This window comes from Tachysurus fulvidraco, chromosome 11 (assembly GCF_022655615.1).
Source record: "Tachysurus fulvidraco isolate hzauxx_2018 chromosome 11, HZAU_PFXX_2.0, whole genome shotgun sequence".
NCBI lineage: Eukaryota > Metazoa > Chordata > Actinopteri > Siluriformes > Bagridae > Tachysurus > Tachysurus fulvidraco.
In genome coordinates, this window is record NC_062528.1 from 6,009,165 (window position 1) to 6,029,976 (window position 20,812).

Below are 20,812 nucleotides of genomic sequence, written 5' to 3' on the forward strand. Positions count from 1 at the left end.
GTAATCCGCTGAATGATGTGGCAAAAAAATAAACGAGCGATTTAATGAAATACGCGACGTTTAAAAGAAGTCGTGTTTAAAAACGTCACGAGTCGTTTTTAAACACGTGGATCGTTAAAAAAAAAAAAAAAAACACCGGCTGCTTTTCGAGGCTCTACAAAATGGTTGGACGTTTTGTGTCCTTCGTCGTGTTGACGCTTCCGTGTTGAGGCTCTTCTGCGTTTCCGCCGCCATTGCGGGTTTCAGCTCTGGGGCCGCTGATTTCCGTCTCAAGCAGTGGAGGAAAAAATCAGTCATCTTCGGGACAAAACCGGCGCCGTTCGTATAACACCTCGAAACAACCTTCATCACTTTCGAGTTTTTATCCCTTCTCTGTTCGGCTCGTTGTTTCTGTTTTAAATTCAGTGGCATTTCATTGCGGTGTCCGTGGAGGAGGTCGTAGTTAGCAGTTAGCTTAGCACAGCTATCTGGCCGGTGGAGCAGAAACCTAACCATGGCTCAGATCCTGCCTATTCGCTTTCAGGAGCACCTCCAGGTAAGATCCAAATACGTTTATACATCATAACAGTGAATGTATATTTTAAAAAATCACGATTCGGTTTTTAAAACTTCGAATGAGTCGATTTGAGTTTGTTAGCTGTTAGCTTACGATATGCTAGCGACGCTATGCTAGCTTGAAGGCTCGAGCCGAATGAATGACCTCCTATAGGTTTAACTTCATCCCTGCGGTTATTGAGTGGAAATATAATGAAGAGATAAAACGAGTAAAGACGTAAAACGGTTTGGATTATACGTGCGATATGGTTTATTATCTTAAACGGTTGGATTTGGATTAAACAGCTAAAAAAAAAGCGCTGGATCAGCTGACTAGCTAAATTATTGACTCAAACTAACCTGGGGAAAAATATACATATATAAAATATATATTAGCCAGCGGCCCAGGCGTCCTGAGCACCACCGCTGTCAGGCGGAAAAAATATTCCCTTACGCTCGATGGTGCTTGTTTGAATCCATATTATTTTGCGTGTTGTACATTTTGTTCGTTATCGTATTTATCGCTTCATGTCGAGTTCGAGACGTGACGAGCTGATATCGTGAACGCTGAAGTAAAAGGCTGTGATGTTTTAGTGCTTTATACTAAATAAACCTCAGGTGAACGTGTACAGAGGTGTGTGAGAGTTTGTGTACAAGAAAGGAAGCTTCTTGTTTGTGTTTATTACAAAATGAAAGGAATTAAATAAATAAATAATGCAAAAATCATGTTTTAATCTCAGCAAACCTTCACTTCCTGAGAACTTTTTTTTTTTTTGGTTCGTCAGGATTTCAGTCCTGATTTCTTTGCAATTTGCAACGAAACAGATTTTTGCTGAGTGTTGAATGTCAGCAGGATTTCCTGTACATGCCACTGATCACCTCTGGCCTCTATGGACTCTCAATCTTAATGCCTTTTTTTCCTCTCTCTCTGTCTCTCTCTCTCTGTCCTGTCCCCCCCTCCCCCTTCCCCCTCCATCATCAGCTCCAGAACCTGGGAATTAACCCAGCTAATATTGGCTTCAGCACGCTTACTATGGAGTCTGACAAGTTCATCTGCGTGCGAGAAAAGGTGGGCGAGCAGGCGCAGGTGGTCATCATCGACATGAGCGACCCCAATTCGCCCATCCGCAGGCCCATCTCAGCAGATAGCGCAATCATGAACCCAGCCAGCAAAGTGATTGCCCTCAAAGGTAAGACACACCTCCTGCCAGATTTGTAGGAGTTCAGCTTATCTTAAAAGTGACGCAACTGCATCATTATTTTCGGTCACCTAATTCGTTACTATTAGCTTAGCATTCTTGTGTACCATGTTTTGTGTCTCCAGGTTACATAACAGTTAAATATGTACATAGCTATTTATATATACACATATTGTATTTAGTGTTCACACTTTTCCCACATTTATGTTCATGTTCACTGCTATGCCTGTTTTATTTTGTATAAAGTCTGCTCCTTGACACTTGCCTGCCTCTTGCAGTAATTTGATGTTTTAACAATAGTCATAAAGTACTCATTGGAAATGTCTTGCTGTCATAAATGCTTTGTCTGTTTTTTGCTTGTTTTTATTCTTCTTTTGTTCCTTACTGCTTTCTTATGTTTGCAGACGGTGAGTTCAATTTCATCTATACTGAATTGTGCGGTTTTCTTGTGACCTGTGTGAGCTTTTCCACTAGCTAATGCATTGATGATTGGGTGGGATTGCAGGTTTCACAAACAGCAATGTGAAATCTTTTTCAGGACTGGAAATATAAATATGTCGAATCTCAGTTTAGATGTAGGGAACCGCCGACTGAGATTTTTGAGAATCAAATGTATTCAAGTGCTGAAATGCTGCACGTCACTGATCATGAAGTCTCGATTTTGTCATCAGTCACTCCAGTCTTGTACTGATTTTGCCATTGTGCTTGCAATACTTTGATTAAATAGGGATATTTTCAGCTGTTAATGAGGTGCTTGTGTAGGCTAAGTGTGAGAACAGAAAGGTGAAGTCATAGCTTTTGTTCTGCCTGAGAAACCCTCAGAAACTGCTGTAGAGGCAACAGACTGCACTCAATTCTTGATGATGTCAAGGTTCATGATAATAAATGGATTTTATTTTTTATGCCATAAATCGAAGCCCAAACGCAAATACAATTGAGATAATGTCTTGATCTCAGTCTGGTTCGATTTAATATGTATGCGCATATGTGTATATATATATATATATTTTTTTTTTTTGTTCAGGCTTAGTGTCATGACCTAAGTAGTCCCAAATTTTCTGAATTGGATGAATTTGGTAATAAGCTGTAAAAAAAAAAAAATACAACAGCATAACAGTGGGTCTTTAGAGAATTGGCCTAAATGCAGAGCAAAGGTTTGTGTGTGAATGTTTTTTGCGGTGTTGGGTCTTGGTCTTCTTTGCACTGCAGCTTTTTGTCCTAAATTACGCCGTCTGCACTTTTCCATGTCTGTCATTTGAACACACACATCATTTGTCTGTGTTGTGTGTTTAACACTAAGTACAAATATCTAGCTTTATGAACGCCGGCACGATGTTTAAGACCGCTCTGTTTTCTGATTTTCAGCTGCGAAAACCCTGCAGATTTTCAACATCGAAATGAAGAGCAAGATGAAGGCACACACCATGACTGAGGATGTGACATTCTGGAAGTGGATCTCCCTGAACACCGTAGCACTTGTAACAGACAATGCAGTCTACCACTGGAGTATGGAAGGCGACTCGCAACCTGTTAAAGTGTTTGACCGGCATTCCAGCTTAGCAGGCTGCCAGATTATCAACTACCGCACCGACGCCAAACAGAAATGGCTTCTTCTGATTGGGATTTCCGCACAGGTAGGTATTCGGCTCCTTCCTAGCCGTTCCTGTTTGTTTAAAATATGGGTGTGGTGAGGAAATCTGGAAATAATTAGGTCAAATACACTGTTTACTTTTTGAGGGTGATAACATCGAGGATTTATTTATTTATTTTTCTTCCCAGTGCTTGGCTTTACATAAACCTTGTGAAGTTTAGAGTGACAACGGTTTTCATATGCATTCCTTTGCAGCAAAACCGTGTGGTCGGAGCAATGCAGCTGTACTCCGTGGACAGGAAGGTGTCACAGCCTATCGAGGGCCACGCTGCGGGCTTTGCTCAGTTCAAAATGGAAGGAAATGCTGAAGAGTCCACACTCTTTTGCTTTGCTGTTCGTGGTCAAGCTGGAGGAAAGGTCTAAAAATTGACTGGTTTTCCAGTAAATAACGTTTATGAAATGATCTGTGTTTTACTGACACAAAATGTCATATTGACATATATTTTTTTTTTTAATAAACTGAACATTCAGCTCCACATTATTGAAGTCGGAACACCTCCGTCTGGCAATCAGCCTTTCCCGAAGAAAGCCGTAGACGTGTTCTTTCCGCCGGAAGCCCAGAACGACTTCCCTGTTGCTATGCAGGTATGGCGTCTAATTCTAAACTGTTTGACATACTGAGTTTAGCACCGGCTGCTGACTGATGTCGTTGCTCTATGTTGAAAGAACAGATATGTTGTAACCAATGCCCAAATAAAGCAGAATTTAAGACTCGTTTCAATAAGCAGGAGAATGTTGTGTGTGTTTGTGTTTTAAGCTATTGCATATGGCGGTCATTAAGGTTTGTTTTCACTCCTGTAGATCAGCCCCAAGCAGGATGTGGTCTTTCTCATCACCAAATATGGCTACATTCACCTGTATGACCTTGAAACTGGCACGTGCATCTACATGAACAGGATCAGCGGGGAGACCATCTTTGTCACCGCTCTCCATGAGGCTACTTCTGGCATCATTGGCGTCAACAGAAAGGGACAGGTATCGTGTGTGTCGTTTTTTTTTTTCTTTTTTTCCCCCAGGATTGGCAGTAAAACACACATTAATCCTGTTAGGCTTTTGATTTGTCATCGTTTCCCATGGACTGACTCCGAAGACCTGAACAATTCGTTTCCACTCTGTAAACAGTAGACTCGGGCTGAAGACAGACTCGTGCTCTGTTTACTGTAACCTGATGCTTCCAGGTGATGAATAATTTTCTAGCACAAGCTTCCGAGCCATGAAATATGCAGTGAGCGAGAAGAAAGATGACCACACTTCACCGTAGCTTTGCCTTCTTATTAAGTTGACTTTTGTAGTAGCCTATTCCCAATAGCATCACGTCTCGCTAACGCCGAGAAGCCGTGTACAAGACACCGTGCTCTGACCTTTTGAATACAAAATTGTCGAGGCTGCCGGAGAGGCTTGGGTGTGATGATGAGGGCTCTAATCCTCTTTAGGTTTGGCTCGCCTGCTCTCCCTGCAGTACACTGCTACATGTGGTGTTTGGTTGGTTATTTATTTATTATTTTTTAAAATCTACTTTTGACCCATTTTGAATTTGTGACCTTTTTTCAAATTTGCACATTCTCTATTTGAACATCTTAAAACATTACCGGATCCTAAAAAGATTAGCTTAAGAACGACTTTTATAAACTCTAATTTCCTTTTTACTAATTTGTGTATTGCCTTTAACAAGGAACGTGTGTAAGAGAAATCTTTCGACCTTACCGTGACCTTGAATTTGATGATTTTTAAAACCTAATGAGTTCATCAGCTGCTTTCAGGATTGATTCCACACAAATCCTGCTAGCAATCAATTCAACCACTCGTTCTTGATGTCGCACTAGTGAGAGAATTCATCAGTGGTCTCTGATGGGTGGTGGTGGTGGGGGGGATAAAACAGTGGCAGTGATGGTAGCCATTTTGTCTGCTGCTGAAGTTAGGGAATAGCGGAGTGTATCGACGTTGTACAGGGTATTAAAATGCAGGGGAAATTAAACAAATCAAACTTTACACTGATTCAGATTCAGCTACGGAGACATCTACTCAGGTTTTCTCCCAAAAGAACCAAATTGAGTCATTTTGAATTCTCTACTGATATACATTATAAATGTGTTATTACTAGTTATGAGTATTTATACATTGAAAGCAAAATGTGTTTTAAAATACATCGTAATCTACGTGAGCTCTCTTATATTTGACCAGTTTTTTTTCCCACTGAGAGATAAATTTGAGGTTGCTCACTCACACACACACACACACACACACAATCTCTCACCCTCCCCGTCCTCTTCCCTCCATCACCAAGGCAAAAGCAAAGATTCAGCAGAAAAAGACTCCTAGACATTGACCTGAAGTCATGTAACGGAGTTACCTAAAGAGTTAAACATTAAGCACAATCAAAGTCATAATAAAGTTAAATCTCAAACGTTGCTAGAAAGTGGTCGCATGACCAAACTGCCTTCATGCACTCTGAGGATCACGGAGAAGGAATGAAGTAGATATCAGAGATTTGTAAACAATAAAAATAGTAGATTCTTGGGGTCGGTTGTTTGTCTACTATGTGATGCCATTTTCCCGAGCAGAATTGCACAAAGTAAGCGCTTAACTGAGTTTCTGAGTGTCTGTACAATTGGAAATTTGTGGTCACATGACACCAAAAACATTGTGGCAGTGTAAGCCATCACTGATACCTGCTATATAATATAGTGCTTGTAGGTCATAGTAGACTCCAGAGCCTTCAGTTCAAACCTGACCTCAGGTTACGGACCGTGTCTTTACTTACGATCATCCGACATAGCTTTTACTGTGTCGGTCAATAACTGACATTTTTAAATTAGCCTAAATATCAGTTATGGTGATTAGTGGAGGAGAATTTTTTAGATACATATTTGTTTTAATTAAAGAAGATATAGATACTATTTGATTACCACTAAATAGTTGGAAAAATTCATATAATAAACGTTACTGATTCCACTCTAGATCAGCGGTGTCAGACCTTATCTGGAAATATGGAATTGTGTAATTGTCTAACGAAAAAGTTAAGCATATTAGAAAAAGCAGTATAAAGGAAATGGCAGGTGACCAAATAGAAAAGAGGAAGAAGGGGGGGGGTCAAATAAAATGTCTAACTAGCTATAATTATTGGTAAATGTTACTCAGAAAAAGTATCATTTAGAACAGCGGTGTCCAATCTTATCCTGAAAAGGGCGGTTGTGGGTGCAGGTTTTCATTCCAACCAAGCAGAAAACACACGAAGCATTCACAAAATTTTTGGGGTTTCGTTACCATGACGTAAAGTGGGCGTGTTTCCGGAGGTTTTGGAAAAACGCCCTCTTTCAAAAAAAAAAGAGCATACTACGAAGGACAAAACGGTCATACAGGTAGATTTATTTTAGAAAACAACCAACCAACCAAAAACTATGGTTAGAGTTAGATTATGGAATAGGCCACGCCTACCCGATGACACAATATCTGTTGCGCTGTTCTGAAATCCCTGGAAATAAGTCTCCTCCCACCCCCACCCCCACCAGAGTGTACTAAAAGCCAAGAACAGAACTGATTAAACAGGTGGAATCAGGTGTGGCTTCTGCTTGGTTGGAGTAACCTTTACCGATAATTATAGCTAGTTAGTAATTTTATTCGGGGAACCCCCCCCCTCCCTTTCTTCCTCTTTTCTATTTGGTCACCTGCCATTTCCCACCCACCTGCCAGCTTTTTCCTATTGTACAAAAGCTACCAGCTGGGGAAGGTAAAAGCCAACATGTGCTTCCTCTGTCGTCTTGGTTTTGTGTAGCACACGACAAACAGAACTGTTATCTACATATCCGAATACATGAGCTCACAGGTTCCCAGAGGTGATTGACAGAGACGTGCGAGTGTGCCGTCTCTTCCACACAGCGACCACGGTCTGGTTTGCTACCTTGGTTCCGAGACGCTGATGTCTGTTCCATTGTCAAGATTTGATCTTGTGATCTTGTGTTGAATCATTGCTAAGCTATTACCCAATATCTCGGGGGGGGTCACACCCATGACTGAAACTGTTACACATCTGCATGTGGAGTGTGAAGTGATCTTTGGTTCTCTTCATTTGAACTTGGGTGTGAAACCTAGTCATTCTGGGGCTGGTCACTAAATAGTGTAATTAGGCTCTTTTTTTGTTAGCCTACGTTTTGTTTTGAGGGAAGTAGAAGAGACAGAATGCCTTGCGTATATGTGGGGAAGAAAGTAAGCAGCTTACCTGAACTGTTGAATAGTGTTCATGCTGCTCCACACCCCATTATAAATCTAATCATTTATAGCGGCAGTAAAGCAATTTGGAGCGTATTGTGGTAGTGACATAAAAAAATAATAAAACAAGCAGTCATTCAGAGAATTTTGTTTGCTCAAATGAACCATGAATCAAACTTGAGCATATGTAATGTCTTAAATATGTAAGCCAAGTGAAGGTGCCCTAAATCTCTCTCTCTCTGGGGCATCCATTCTGTATCCATTAGCAGCTCGTTGGTTAATGGCATCTCCTCCATTATGTAACACCTGCCTGGGTTTTTCTTTAGGTGCTGTCGGTGTGTGTGGAGGAGGAGAACATCATCCCCTACATCACCAACGTCCTGCAGAACCCTGATCTGGCACTGCGCATGGCTGTACGCAACAACTTGGCTGGCGCTGAGGAGCTCTTTGCACGCAAGTTCAACACTTTGTTCGCAGGGGGCAACTACTCTGAGGCTGCCAAAGTAGCTGCAAATGCACCAAAGGTATCAAGTTGTGGCTTTGGATTGTTTTCCTCCGGGATCAATAAATTATGTCTGTCCGTCTCCCTGTTTATCCATCTGGAGTTTTTACATTTATTTCGTTGTTTCTCAGGGAATTTTGCGGACCCCAGACACCATTCGGCGTTTCCAGAGCGTTCCCGCCCAGCCAGGCCAGACCTCTCCTCTGCTTCAGTACTTCGGCATCCTGCTGGATCAGGGCCAACTCAACAAGTTCGAGTCTCTGGAGCTTTGCAGGCCTGTACTGCAGCAGGGTCGCAAGCAGCTGCTGGAGAAGTGGCTAAAAGAAGATAAAGTAAGAGGGATTACTGTCTCCTTTTATTGTTGGATAACATTAAAGGTTGACTTCTTTAATGTTAACTCTTATTATTTGTAAGAATAAGCTGGTTAATCCTTTTTAAAATAATTTTTTCCCCCCCTGTTTTAGCTGGAGTGCTCTGAAGAGCTGGGTGATTTGGTCAAATCTGTGGACCCGACTCTCGCTCTCAGTGTCTACCTGAGAGCAAATGTCCCTAACAAAGTGATTCAGTGTTTTGCTGAGACTGGACAGTTTCAGAAAATAGTATTGTATGCAAAGAAGGTGAGTTGTTGCCGGTGTCATTTAAAAGATCTGCTTGTATAAAGTGCCCGTTACCTATTGTATCGATACTTTTGACTGCTTCTTCTAATATGCTTAACTTTTCCTTAATTACACAATTCCATATTTAGATCAGTAGTTTCTATAAAAGAATAATGTAAGTTAGAGTTTGATGTGTTTAATCAGATCTTCTGTCCCTTCTGCAGGTCGGTTACACTCCGGACTGGATCTTTCTGCTTCGAAACGTGATGCGGATCAGTCCAGAGCAAGGCCTGCAGTTCTCCCAGATGCTGGTGCAGGATGAGGAACCTCTTGCTGACATTACCCAGGTGTCCCTTATTTCTACAGTATATTTATATTTGGTCATAGTCCCTATTACAGTAAAAAAAAAAAAAAATGTGAGTAGGAATTTCATACACTAATGCATGTTTTGTTTTTCTTCTCAGATTGTGGATGTGTTCATGGAGTACAACCTGATCCAGCAGTGCACTTCCTTCCTGCTGGATGCTCTGAAGAACAACCGGCCCACCGAAGGCCCTCTACAGACACGGCTGCTGGAGATGAACTTGATGCATGCTCCACAGGTCGGCCGTTTCTCATTTACGCTAAACACACAATCAGGATTTCCTTGTGCTTTACTATAGCTTTCTACATCCTGATATGTTTGCGTGCTTAAGTTTCTTTATCTGGGTCGTGTCTTCAGGTGGCTGACGCTATCTTGGGAAACCAAATGTTCACCCACTACGACCGAGCTCATGTGGCCCAGTTGTGTGAGAAAGCCGGATTGCTACAGAGAGCCCTGGAACACTACACTGACCTGTATGACATCAAACGTGCTGTGGTGCACACCCACCTTCTCAATCCTGAGGTAGTCACTGAAAATGCTATGCATCTACTTGAATGGTTCCTTGGCTCACGAATCATACAATTTGACTCAAAGTGCATTTTTACTGTGATGCAAACAAGATAATGGGAATAGAACATTTGAGGGTGCTTTTAAAATGGTAGGTTGTATGGGAGCACTATATCTGAAGGCACAGATATTTAAGTCACAATAAACCCAAGGCACACTAAGCACACGACGTAACGGACTCGCTTTTGTCAGTGTGATGGAGGTAGATTATGTAAAGTGCTATCACTAGACTGGGTGTGCAAGTATAGAGGGGGCGAATATGAATCAGAGAAATTTATACTTCTGTTATTAATTAATTTGGTTTCACATAAATGAAAAAAACAAAATCTGGCTTAGTCAGAATTTAAAGTAAAACACAATTTAATTGAGTCAGAAAGCTAATTATTAAAAGCTAATCACAAAAAAAACGTTGAGAGCATGGAGAACCGGTTTGACTCTATAAAGGACTAGATTAAATACAAGAAAAACTAGTTAGAAAAGTTTTCCTCATTACCTTTTGTGATTTTGAAGAATATTGTGTACTGTATTTGCAGCTCTACACTGCGCTTTCTTTATTTTGTGGCCCAGTCTGCCATGTGGTATAATTTAGCAGCTTGTGTCTTCCAACACTTCAAATTACACGCCGTCCTTGGTTCAGTTCCTGCATTCGGGAACGATACATAGTCAACTCCTTTTTTTTTTTTTTTAAATGTCATTTTAATTTAAAACATATAAATTTGTAGTCATAAATCTGAACGCGTAAGTAGTCAAGCCACTGATTTGTTTGTACTTATGTGAAGGCCAAGGATGTCAGTTCTGACTCACTCCACTGATGGCTACTTTGTCCTTGCTCGAGAGAACGTTTTGTCCGCATTCAGATACATGCTGTTTGTAAGTTTAACAAATGGAACATGTTTTGTTTGCAGTGGCTGGTGAACTTTTTTGGCTCGCTGTCAGTGGAGGATTCTCTGGAGTGCCTGAGAGCCATGCTCTCAGCCAACATCCGCCAGAACCTGCAGATTTGCGTCCAGGTGGCCTCCAAATACCACGAGCAACTTACCACCCAGTCCCTCACCGAGCTCTTTGAGTCTTTTAAGAGCTTTGAAGGTAAGCTATTACTTTTGAAATATTTCATTACAATAATCAAACCCCAGGTAAAATGGATATTTCGGGTGTTAATATGACCGAACGTGTGGTTTTGCAGGGCTGTTCTACTTTCTTGGCTCCATCGTGAACTTCAGTCAGGACCCAGAGGTTCATTTCAAGTACATTCAGGCAGCCTGTAAAACTGGACAGATCAAAGAGGTGGAGAGAATCTGCAGAGAGAGCAACTGTTATGACGCCGAGCGTGTGAAGAATTTCCTTAAGGTGTGAATACAGAACCTCTTATTTTATTTAGAAAAATGCCAACCGAATCTTATTGTCTGAAAAAGTACTGATATCGATTTTTTTTTATTTATTTATTTTTTCTCCCCCTCTCCCTTCTCTCTAATGCAGGAAGCTAAACTGACCGATCAGCTGCCTCTCATCATTGTGTGTGACCGCTTTGACTTTGTCCACGACCTGGTCCTTTATCTGTACCGCAACAATCTGCAGAAATACATTGAGATTTACGTGCAGAAGGTAAGACTATCTGGTTCCCAGCGTCATAGCTCAGGCATCCGTATGTGCCGTGGGATTTGAAGACAAAACCATTTGCGTTCTGATTAGGTGAACCCCAGCCGCTTACCTGTGGTGATTGGTGGACTGTTGGACGTAGACTGCTCAGAGGACGTCATTAAGAACCTGATCCTGGTGGTCCGCGGACAGTTTTCCACCGATGAGCTGGTGGCCGAGGTGGAAAAGAGGAACAGGTATGTCATTCCTATATCAGTCTTTTTATACGTTTAATTCTGCTCTTTAATGAATAGCTGATCTGACCGTATGCACCATATATTTTCATGTCAGGCTGAAGCTGCTGCTGCCCTGGCTGGAAGCTCGTATTCATGAGGGATGTGAAGAACCTGCTACCCACAATGCCCTGGCTAAGATCTACATCGACAGCAACAATAACCCTGAGCGATTCCTCAGAGAGAACCCATACTATGACAGCCGTGTGGTGGGCAAGTACTGCGAAAAGAGGGACCCCCATCTGGCTTGTGTGGCTTATGAGAGAGGACAATGCGACCAAGAGCTTATTAATGTAAGGACAGGAGCTTGCTTACATAGTTTGTTACTAACATGTTTGTTAATCGTGTATTGGAACCAAGTTTATACATTGATATGGTGCAAGTTTAATTTTATCAAAGCTAAAATCCATGTCTTGTTCCATTCACAGGTGTGCAATGAAAACTCCCTGTTCAAGAGTCTGTCTCGGTATTTGGTGCGCCGTAAGGACCCTGAGCTGTGGGCCAGTGTTCTCCTGGAGACCAACCCCTATAGAAGGCCACTGATAGACCAGGTACACAAGTGAATCTGCTGAAGGGATTTTTGACTTCTTAATGATCACAGATCAAGATTTTTAAAAAAATTTTAATCCAATATTAAGTCCTTGTCTAATTGTCCTCTCTTTCCTCACAGGTGGTGCAGACCGCACTCTCGGAGACCCAGGACCCAGAAGAGGTGTCTGTTACAGTGAAAGCCTTCATGACTGCCGACCTGCCTAATGAACTGATCGAGCTTCTTGAGAAGATTGTCTTGGATAACTCTGTTTTCAGTGAGCACAGGTTAGTTAGTTTGGCCACCTGATGTTTTGTTATACCTGTTAATGTCCCTTTATTGTTGGTTCCAGTATTTACTCTCTTTCTGTTCAGGAACCTGCAAAACCTTCTGATCCTGACGGCTATCAAAGCCGATCGCACTCGCGTAATGGAATACATCAACCGCCTGGACAACTACGATGCCCCCGACATAGCCAACATTGCCATCAGCAACGAGCTCTTTGAAGAGGCTTTTGCCATCTTCAGGAAGTTTGATGTCAACACATCTGCAGTGCAGGTCAGTCACAAGGGATCAGTTTTTGCTTAAATGCTTTAAAGCTACTTGGGCCTTAGATTGACACTCCCATTATTTTCTGTGGCAGGTTCTGATCGAGCACATTGGCAACCTGGACCGGGCATATGAATTCGCTGAACGCTGCAATGAGCCTGCCGTGTGGAGCCAGTTGGCTAAAGCTCAGCTGCAGAAAGGCCTGGTAAAGGAAGCCATCGATTCCTACATCAAGGCTGATGACCCATCGGCATATATGGAAGTAGGACATGCTGCAGCCCAAAGTGGTAAGTATAGCCATACAAAAAATTATACCCTTAAATGCAGACTGAGAATTTGTAATGACCGGAGGGGGAAAAATAATTCTAATAAGAGTTCTTATCTATCGGTTTAAAATTAAATAGCCTTTTGTAGGCTAAACGTTTTATATATATTATAGTGGTTCATGAGATGTGACTTCCACAGGGAACTGGGAGGATTTGGTGAAGTTCTTGCAGATGGCACGCAAGAAGGCCCGTGAGTCCTATGTAGAGACTGAGCTGATCTTTGCATTGGCTAAAACCAACCGCCTGGCTGAACTGGAGGAGTTTATCAATGGCCCGAACAATGCCCACATCCAACAAGTATGAGCCTTTTTACTCTCGGATGCTGCCTGTTAAGACTGTAATCATGTAATATGCTTTAGTTAACAATATACTCTTCCTGATTTTTCTGTGTTTTTTAGGTTGGCGATCGTTGCTATGATGAGAAGATGTACGAGGCCGCTAAGCTGCTGTACAACAACGTGTCCAACTTCGGCCGCCTGGCTTCCACTTTGGTCCACCTGGGAGAGTACCAAGCTGCTGTGGACGGAGCACGCAAGGCCAACAGCACACGAACCTGGAAAGAGGTGAGAGCGTGTGCGGGCGCACACACACACACGCTCCCAAACAGCTTTCAACTGATTGCGGTGTTTGTGGGTAATAACTGGTTATTTTCCTCAGCAGGAGCTTAGTAGGTTTATTTTAATGAAGGCCTTTGCCGTCTTTTTTTTTGTTTTGTTTTGTTTTTAGTTGACTGACTGATGTTTTCTCTTTTGGCAGGTCTGTTTTGCCTGCGTTGATGGGAAGGAATTCCGTCTGGCTCAGATGTGCGGCTTGCATATTGTTGTCCATGCTGATGAACTTGAGGAGCTCATTAACTACTACCAGGTGACCCAAGTTTAATCTTCCACTCTCATATCTGAGGCGTTAATAATAATAGTTAATAGTTTCGTTATCGGCCTTTCAGCCAGAATGCTGATTAGCGTTTGTGATCTCTCTTTCAGGACCGTGGCTACTTTGAGGAGCTGATCACCATGTTGGAGGCGGCTCTGGGGCTGGAGCGCGCTCACATGGGCATGTTCACCGAGTTGGCCATCCTCTATTCCAAGTTCAAACCACAGAAGATGAGGGAGCATCTGGAACTCTTCTGGTCCAGAGTCAATATTCCCAAGGTGAAGTTGCTTAGACTATTTAATAAAAATCAATTTCATCTCTTTTTGTGTCCCCATTTCCACACAATTAAAAGAAGACCAAACTTTTAAAAATCCTCTTAAACAAAAGTGTTACATAAAGGCTTGAAGCGTGCATATTAATGCTGTTGTCCCTCTATTTATTTAGGTCTTGAGGGCAGCAGAACAGGCTCACCTGTGGGCTGAGCTTGTCTTCCTTTATGACAAGTATGAAGAATACGATAATGCTATCATCACCATGATGAACCACCCTGCCGACGCCTGGAAGGAGAGCCAGTTCAAAGACATTGTTACTAAGGTACTGTGGTTGCTCCTGATTTGTTATGTGGAGGATGCAGGAAACATTTAATACCGGAGATGCAGATTTACACCAACTCATCATCTGTTTTTTTTTTTTTTTTTTCTTTTCTTCTTCTTCTTCTTCTTTCCTCCCCATGTTTTTTTTTTAGGTGGCTAATGTGGAACTGTATTACAGAGCCATCCAGTTCTATCTGGAGTTCAAGCCTCTGTTACTGAACGATTTGCTTATCGTCCTGTCCCCAAGACTTGATCACACACGTGCTGTTAACTTCTTCTCTAAGGTATTTTGTGTTGCTTTTTTATTTGGAAGTTGTTGGGGTTTTTTTTGTTCTTTTTACAGATGTGTCCTGATTTTATTTATTTGCTCATCCTGTGTTTGCTCACCCTATCCAATCTTTCAGGTTAAACAGCTGTCTCTGGTTAAACCATACCTGCGATCTGTACAGAACCACAACAACAAATCGGTCAACGAAGCACTAAATAATCTCTTCATAATAGAGGAGGACTACCAGGTAGGAGGTCTTGGAGCACTTTCTGTAACATAACCAGTAATTACTGTGTTTGTCTAGGGGTTAGAATTTAAACCCTTTTTGTTTTTCTTGCCTGTCTCGTGTCACACAGGCTCTGCGCACATCCATCGATGCCTACGACAACTTCGATAACATATCTCTGGCCCAGAGCCTGGAGAAGCATGAACTCATTGAGTTCAGGAGAATTGCTGCTTACCTGTTCAAAGGCAACAACCGCTGGAAGCAAAGTGTGGAACTCTGCAAGAAGGATAAACTCTACAAGGTTTACATTAGAGTTATTTATATTTTAGGTGACCGAGCTAACTCGATCTAAGCCCTGATTTTCAGTCACAGACTTGAGGGATATGTAAACCTGATAAAAATCATCGTTTTAGGTGTGAGAGACGTTTTCAGACCAAGTGTTTGTGTTGGTTTAGACAACCCCAGCATTTTCCAGCACAGATATATATAGGCTAGTATGAGCAGTAGTATACTGAGCTGCCAGTAGAAGAACAAATACCACATCTTACTGAAACACTTAAACTGTTTGTTTTATGTATATAATTATTTAAAAAAAACAACCTAATTCTGTAATCTAGTGAACCAGCATTAATATATTCAAAGCTCTCTTTATACCGCTCTGTATAAGGGCGTCTGACAAATGCCGTACATGTACATTTTGGCCATGGTATAATCATATTGAATTTAATACAAAGCACTCAAGCGGTTTGCATCCAGTCACAACTCTCTTTCCCAGCAGTGCAGAGAAGTCATAAGGCAAGAGTTTTATATATAATTTGGCATTTAAAGGTTAAAGGAGATTTTAACAATGGGAGCTTCTTACTCTGTGTCATTTTTCGATCTGCCTACTCAGTACTCGTGTTGCCTGTAGATTAGCATCAACATTGTAAACCTGAAGCCAGGAGAAAACAAGAGTGCTGTGGCTTCTGTCTTTTGGGAGGAAAACCAAAACAGAGGAGCTGTTTATGCAGCCTTGATTTTATTTAGCTGTACAAGTTGAATCACAAAGGGATCACACCCGGATGTCCCGTGAACGACTGAGTTGTGTAGTGTGAACTTACCTGAGCGGTGTGTGTGTGTGTGTGTACCCTGCAGGATGCCATGCAGTACGCATCAGAGTCAAAGGACACCGAGCTGGCTGAGGAACTGCTGCAGTGGTTCCTACAGGAGGAGAAGAAGGAGTGCTTCGCCGCCTGTCTCTTCACTTGCTATGACCTCCTGCGGCCCGACGTGGTGCTGGAGACGGCCTGGAGGCACAACATCATGGACTTCTCCATGCCCTACTTCATCCAGGTCATGAGGGAGTACCTCAGCAAGGTGAGCCACTACATCTGCAGCTCAGTGTCACATAACCACAATGTGTAGTGTGGAAGTACACTGACCATGTGATCCAAAAGCAATCGAGCTGGGGGTCAGTAGTTATAAACTTGTTTTTAATGTGGCATAAAAATGGCACACCATGATGGCTAGATTTCATTTCTGTCATTTACTAATTTATCATTACGAATACAACATCTCACTTCATACAAACCAAACTGTCATTTCGGTGTGTTTTGAGGCTTTTGACTCTTCAGTACAACGTACAAAGTGTCTTCAGAGCCATATTACATCACAGCTATTAAATTCTTTTACTAAATGCGACCGATTTAATCTTGTCTTTAGCACACACTTTAAAAACGACATAACAGGCGCTCGATTACTTTCATTTAAAAACAACATTAAAACAGTCTGTGTTTTAAAACGCCGCAAGATAGTCGACCTCAGGTACGCTGTAGTGAACTTCTACAAAAGTCCACTGTGAAATTTCAGGAATTTTGCGTAGTTATGTATGAAATGTCATTTTTATTTCATACAATTCCGTGATTTATTTATTTTTTTTCTCCTGCTAAATATCTCTGACACTGCTGCTGATTTCTGCAATTGTTCTCTTCTTGCATTTTCAATGCTGGTCTGTTGAATCTGCTTTATTTTCTTAAGCTGCTACTCTTAAATTCCCTTTCAGGTTGATGCAATTAAGGAAAAGGTGAAGGCTGCCTCTTATTCCCTTTTAACCTGTGTAGTTTTGGAGGACTGAAACTTCGGGAAACTGCATGAGTTTTCTTCCGCTCCCCTCCCCTCCCATATCACTCTGCTGCTTTTAAAACACACCTTGACTAGACTTTCCTCCAAGTTTCCTCTAGAGTACTGACCCTATGTCGAGCAGATGCTGCAGTAGCAAGCAAACTTTCTGACCTGTAGACGAAGAGCTATCATTAACATCACCGAACTGCAGTCTGCGATTGGCTCCTCATACAGCCGCCATTTAGCTATGCGTCAGTGGCGTTTCGGTCTCTATACACCGAGGTAAAATCTCGTTCCCTCTCCAATCGGCTTTGCTTAAAATTCCTCCCCTAATCCGGGTGTAGACTGCAAAGCAGGTGATCTAGGTGTGAGGAAACCCTGGAAGAAGTGACCACATTTTCAGGATTCTTTTAGGCATTACTACGAAATCTCAAATCCTCATTAACGAGAAAGTGTGGTCCTTCAGTAGCGTATGCTGTGGAGATTTTACACGCATGTTGTTTCACATCAGTAGCACCTTCTGAGACGTTAGGGAACATGGCTGTTGGCTGTGCCTGCGTTTGGAAGCCGTGAATGGCTGTATGACTCCATCTCACCCTGTCACTCCTTCACTCTTCTACTCTGCCTCTATTTCATGCACAACTTTTGTAACTAAACAAATAACAGCTACTCCTCTGGCATGATCCCTCCCTCTTTTCTTCAGTGAAAACTCTGACTTTGCTGATCTCTTTCAAGCCTGCTCAACAACATACCCATCGAACGTAGTGTCCACACCAGTTGTATGTAGAGAACTGAACCCATCATGAAGCATGCACTCATCCTAAGCAGCGGCAACCCTTGATTTCTTGTGCTGTACTGTCAAGGTCTCCTGTCAAGGGTTTCCTACGTAACTTTTTATATGCAACGATATGACCGTTCATTATTTATTTAAGTGTCGTAAGTTTCCTTTTTTTTTTTTCCTCTCTCTCCTTTTTTTTCCTTAATATAACTTCCAACTGATGATAATTACAGGTCTTTGGAGCCCCTGTTCTTACACCAAATGTGGGTTAATGTCAGATACACTTTACTTCACCTATCTATCATCAGCCAGCTCTGTTTAGGTGACGGGGTTCTGTTTTCTACATATGCGCAGTTTATTTAAATGGATTGCTCAGTGGCTGATTGGAGGGACCATCAAACCAAGCTAAAGTCAGATGTTTTGTATTGCATTTTGCACCTTGTAAACTCCAACCTCTAGTATATACCATTTCATGTCACCGTTTGGGCAGAAAATGAGCGAGAAAGATCGATTGATTGTTCAGTATGCTCGCCAGCAGTTCCAGACTGTTGTGGAAGCAGCTTGGTTTGTGCTCTTGCACTCTGCATTAAAAGCATTTGCTTGGCTTTGAGCATCTGCCATGAATGGTCCCATCCATCAGTCATTGTCTTTATTGACAAGGAAGGCCAGACAGTTGTTTCATGTTCTTTCCACAGGGTGGCAGCCTATATCTCAATTTTCTCTCTCTCTCTCTCTTTCTCTCCCTCTCCCCCCACTTCTCAGGTTGATAAGCTGGATGCATCCGAGTCTTTGAGGAAAGAGGAGGAGCAAGCCACCGAGGCACAACCCATTGTTTATGGTACGACTTCCATCTATTCTTATGTTGCTCAGTATTCCCATGGTAGTCACATGGCACCATTCACAAGCGATTAATCTTTTGAATGAATGGCGTAAATGCATGCCATTATGTTTTTAGACAATAACATGAGAATGAAAAAAATATATCTGGATATTTTTAAACCAGAGACAGGAAAAACCTCTCCCTTTTTTAAACCTTTTCCATTTATATATTCGATCAAATATAACGTGATCTAATTGCTTCATATATTTGACCTGGGTGGAAGAATGGTCCCAAATGGGTTGCTATATACAATTTATTTTATATATTTTTATTTTTTTTCCTTTGCTTTCCTTCATCTTCTCACCCACTTGCTGCATGTTCTGCATGCAAACTGAGGATGTGGTTTTATTTGTAGGATGTAGGTTTACTAGGTGTGTTTAGTTTTGCTTTTACATGTGCTAGACAATCCTTCCAGAATATTGAAAGCAAAGTGATTAATCTAAATCTGAGCAAGATACAATGTAGTGCAACACAAAACCTGTTTAATAGCCCAGAACACCAGTCAACTGGTGGTAAAAATGCATGCAAGATTCACTTAACATATTTTGTCCACCAACGCTACTTTGTGTTTTATTGCTGAGGGAGCGTTCATAATGCTTTAGCACCAGAGACCTTCAGGAGAACATCGAACATGCACCGGTTTCCACCATATTAAAGAATGCATCTGATTATTCTTTTCTACTTGGGGGATTTAGTTGTCAATTTTTATTTAGCTTGGTTAATTGGGCATCAAGGTATAAACGTATTGTGTTGCTGAACAGACCCCTAGAGCTTTCGCGTATTGGGGTGAGTTAGATACTACTGTATTTTTATTTATTTTCAATCACACCCTTTGGTCTCCCTCAGATGAGGATGGGTTCTCGTTTGAGTCTAGGGTTCGAACACTGCGACCTCAAAAAGAGCTTTAGCTACAGTATATGAAGATTTAAACCCAAGATATTTTTTGTTACTTAGATGATTGTGTTAAATCTGTGTTACAGGCACACCCCAGCTGATGCTTACTGCAGGCCCAAGCGTCCCTGTTCCTCCTCAGCAGCCTTACGGCTATGGATACACCGCCCCCGCTGGCTACGGCCAGCCAGCGCAGCCCGGTTTTGGCTACGGCATGTAGAGTCGTCCCCGCCTGCGTTTCTCATCGTTCGTCCTTTTTTTTTTTTCTTTTTTCTTTTTTTTTTTCAGTTCCTCCCCCTGCTCATGTGCTTTATTCACAGAAGTGTTGCAAAATCAGACTTGTGCATTTTAAATGATTCTCTATAAAAATGCATTGAAGGACTTCCTTTTTATTTGAGTTATTAAAGAAAGTAATTCCTTTTTATGTTACATTCCATATTCAAGCCTACTTATATAACAGATTTTGTGTCCTTATATTGATTATTATTATTATTTTTTCTTTTTAAGTGGGGGAATTGGTGACGTATGTAAGTGAAATTTTGAGAACAGCAATTAACCTTATTAACACATGTTGTGAAGCATCTGATTTGCACTCTATCATGAGAGGGAAAAAAAACTAATGTAGAATCTCCTAATTTTGATGTGCTGTATGTGAACGCTTACACTGTCTGTATAATGCACTTCATTATTGTATATTCTGGAAAAAAGTAAAAAAAAAAAAAATATTTGAAGCATATGCATCCAATTTAGCAACACTAAGTAATAATCAGATATTCTACACAGGTATGTAGCTGTATGGAATTTTATGTGCATACAGACATATGATTATAGAAAGCAATTTTAATCCCTTAACATGAAACCGTACTCATCGAGTGTGTCAGCATTGGCCTCCTTTCATTCACTCCATGTGTAACAGGCAAACCCCTGTTGTGTTCTATACAGTGCTCTTGTGTGATTTCCATAAAATGAGCAAGGGATAAAAGATTATTCTTCTGACCTCTGTGTGTGTTTACTCACCATGCATCTTCCCTGTATTTGAGGTTTGTGTATGCCTGGTGTTGTGATGTTCTAGCTTATGTTCTAGCCTTGTTTGGAGTGTACAGAAGAACAGATGTGTCGAGTTGGGTACCACACTCGTCCTGTAAGTTCCGTAGCGTGCAGTACTCTGCCCTCGGAACCAGCAGCTAATAAATTTACAGGATTGTGAACGTTTTTTCGGTGGCTTTGATTGTAAAACTTGCTCACATTAAAGTTGAAAAATCATCTAAACTCTCAATTCTCCATGTGGTCTTATTGTTTTGAAATTAGTACTTTC

General features: G+C 41.5%; 1 protein-coding gene across 4 annotated transcripts; it reads left to right on the forward strand.

Moving 5' to 3' along the window:
* On the forward strand, positions 1-20,766 carry cltcb (clathrin, heavy chain b (Hc)). Of its 4 annotated transcripts, XM_047820649.1 has the most exons (34): positions 1-535; positions 1,517-1,724; positions 2,138-2,140; positions 3,099-3,367; positions 3,580-3,741; positions 3,856-3,969; positions 4,186-4,359; positions 7,917-8,114; positions 8,224-8,424; positions 8,557-8,709; positions 8,913-9,035; positions 9,153-9,290; positions 9,410-9,574; positions 10,525-10,705; positions 10,803-10,966; positions 11,096-11,221; positions 11,309-11,451; positions 11,546-11,780; positions 11,916-12,038; positions 12,158-12,303; positions 12,391-12,574; positions 12,660-12,852; positions 13,031-13,188; positions 13,290-13,454; positions 13,648-13,755; positions 13,872-14,039; positions 14,206-14,355; positions 14,507-14,638; positions 14,759-14,869; positions 14,979-15,149; positions 15,983-16,204; positions 16,890-16,910; positions 18,489-18,564; positions 19,587-20,766. In XM_047820649.1, the coding sequence occupies exons 1-34, from the start codon at positions 494-496 to the stop codon at positions 19,715-19,717; spliced, it is 5,058 nt and encodes a 1,685-aa protein (XP_047676605.1). In that variant the 5' UTR covers positions 1-493; the 3' UTR covers positions 19,718-20,766. The 4 variants fall into 4 exon arrangements, with proteins under 4 accessions (XP_047676605.1, XP_047676606.1, XP_047676607.1 ...); XM_047820650.1 differs by lacking the exon at positions 2,138-2,140; XM_047820651.1 differs by lacking the exon at positions 16,890-16,910 and having other exon boundaries at positions 3-535.
* The last annotated feature ends 46 nt before the right edge of the window (positions 20,767-20,812 follow it).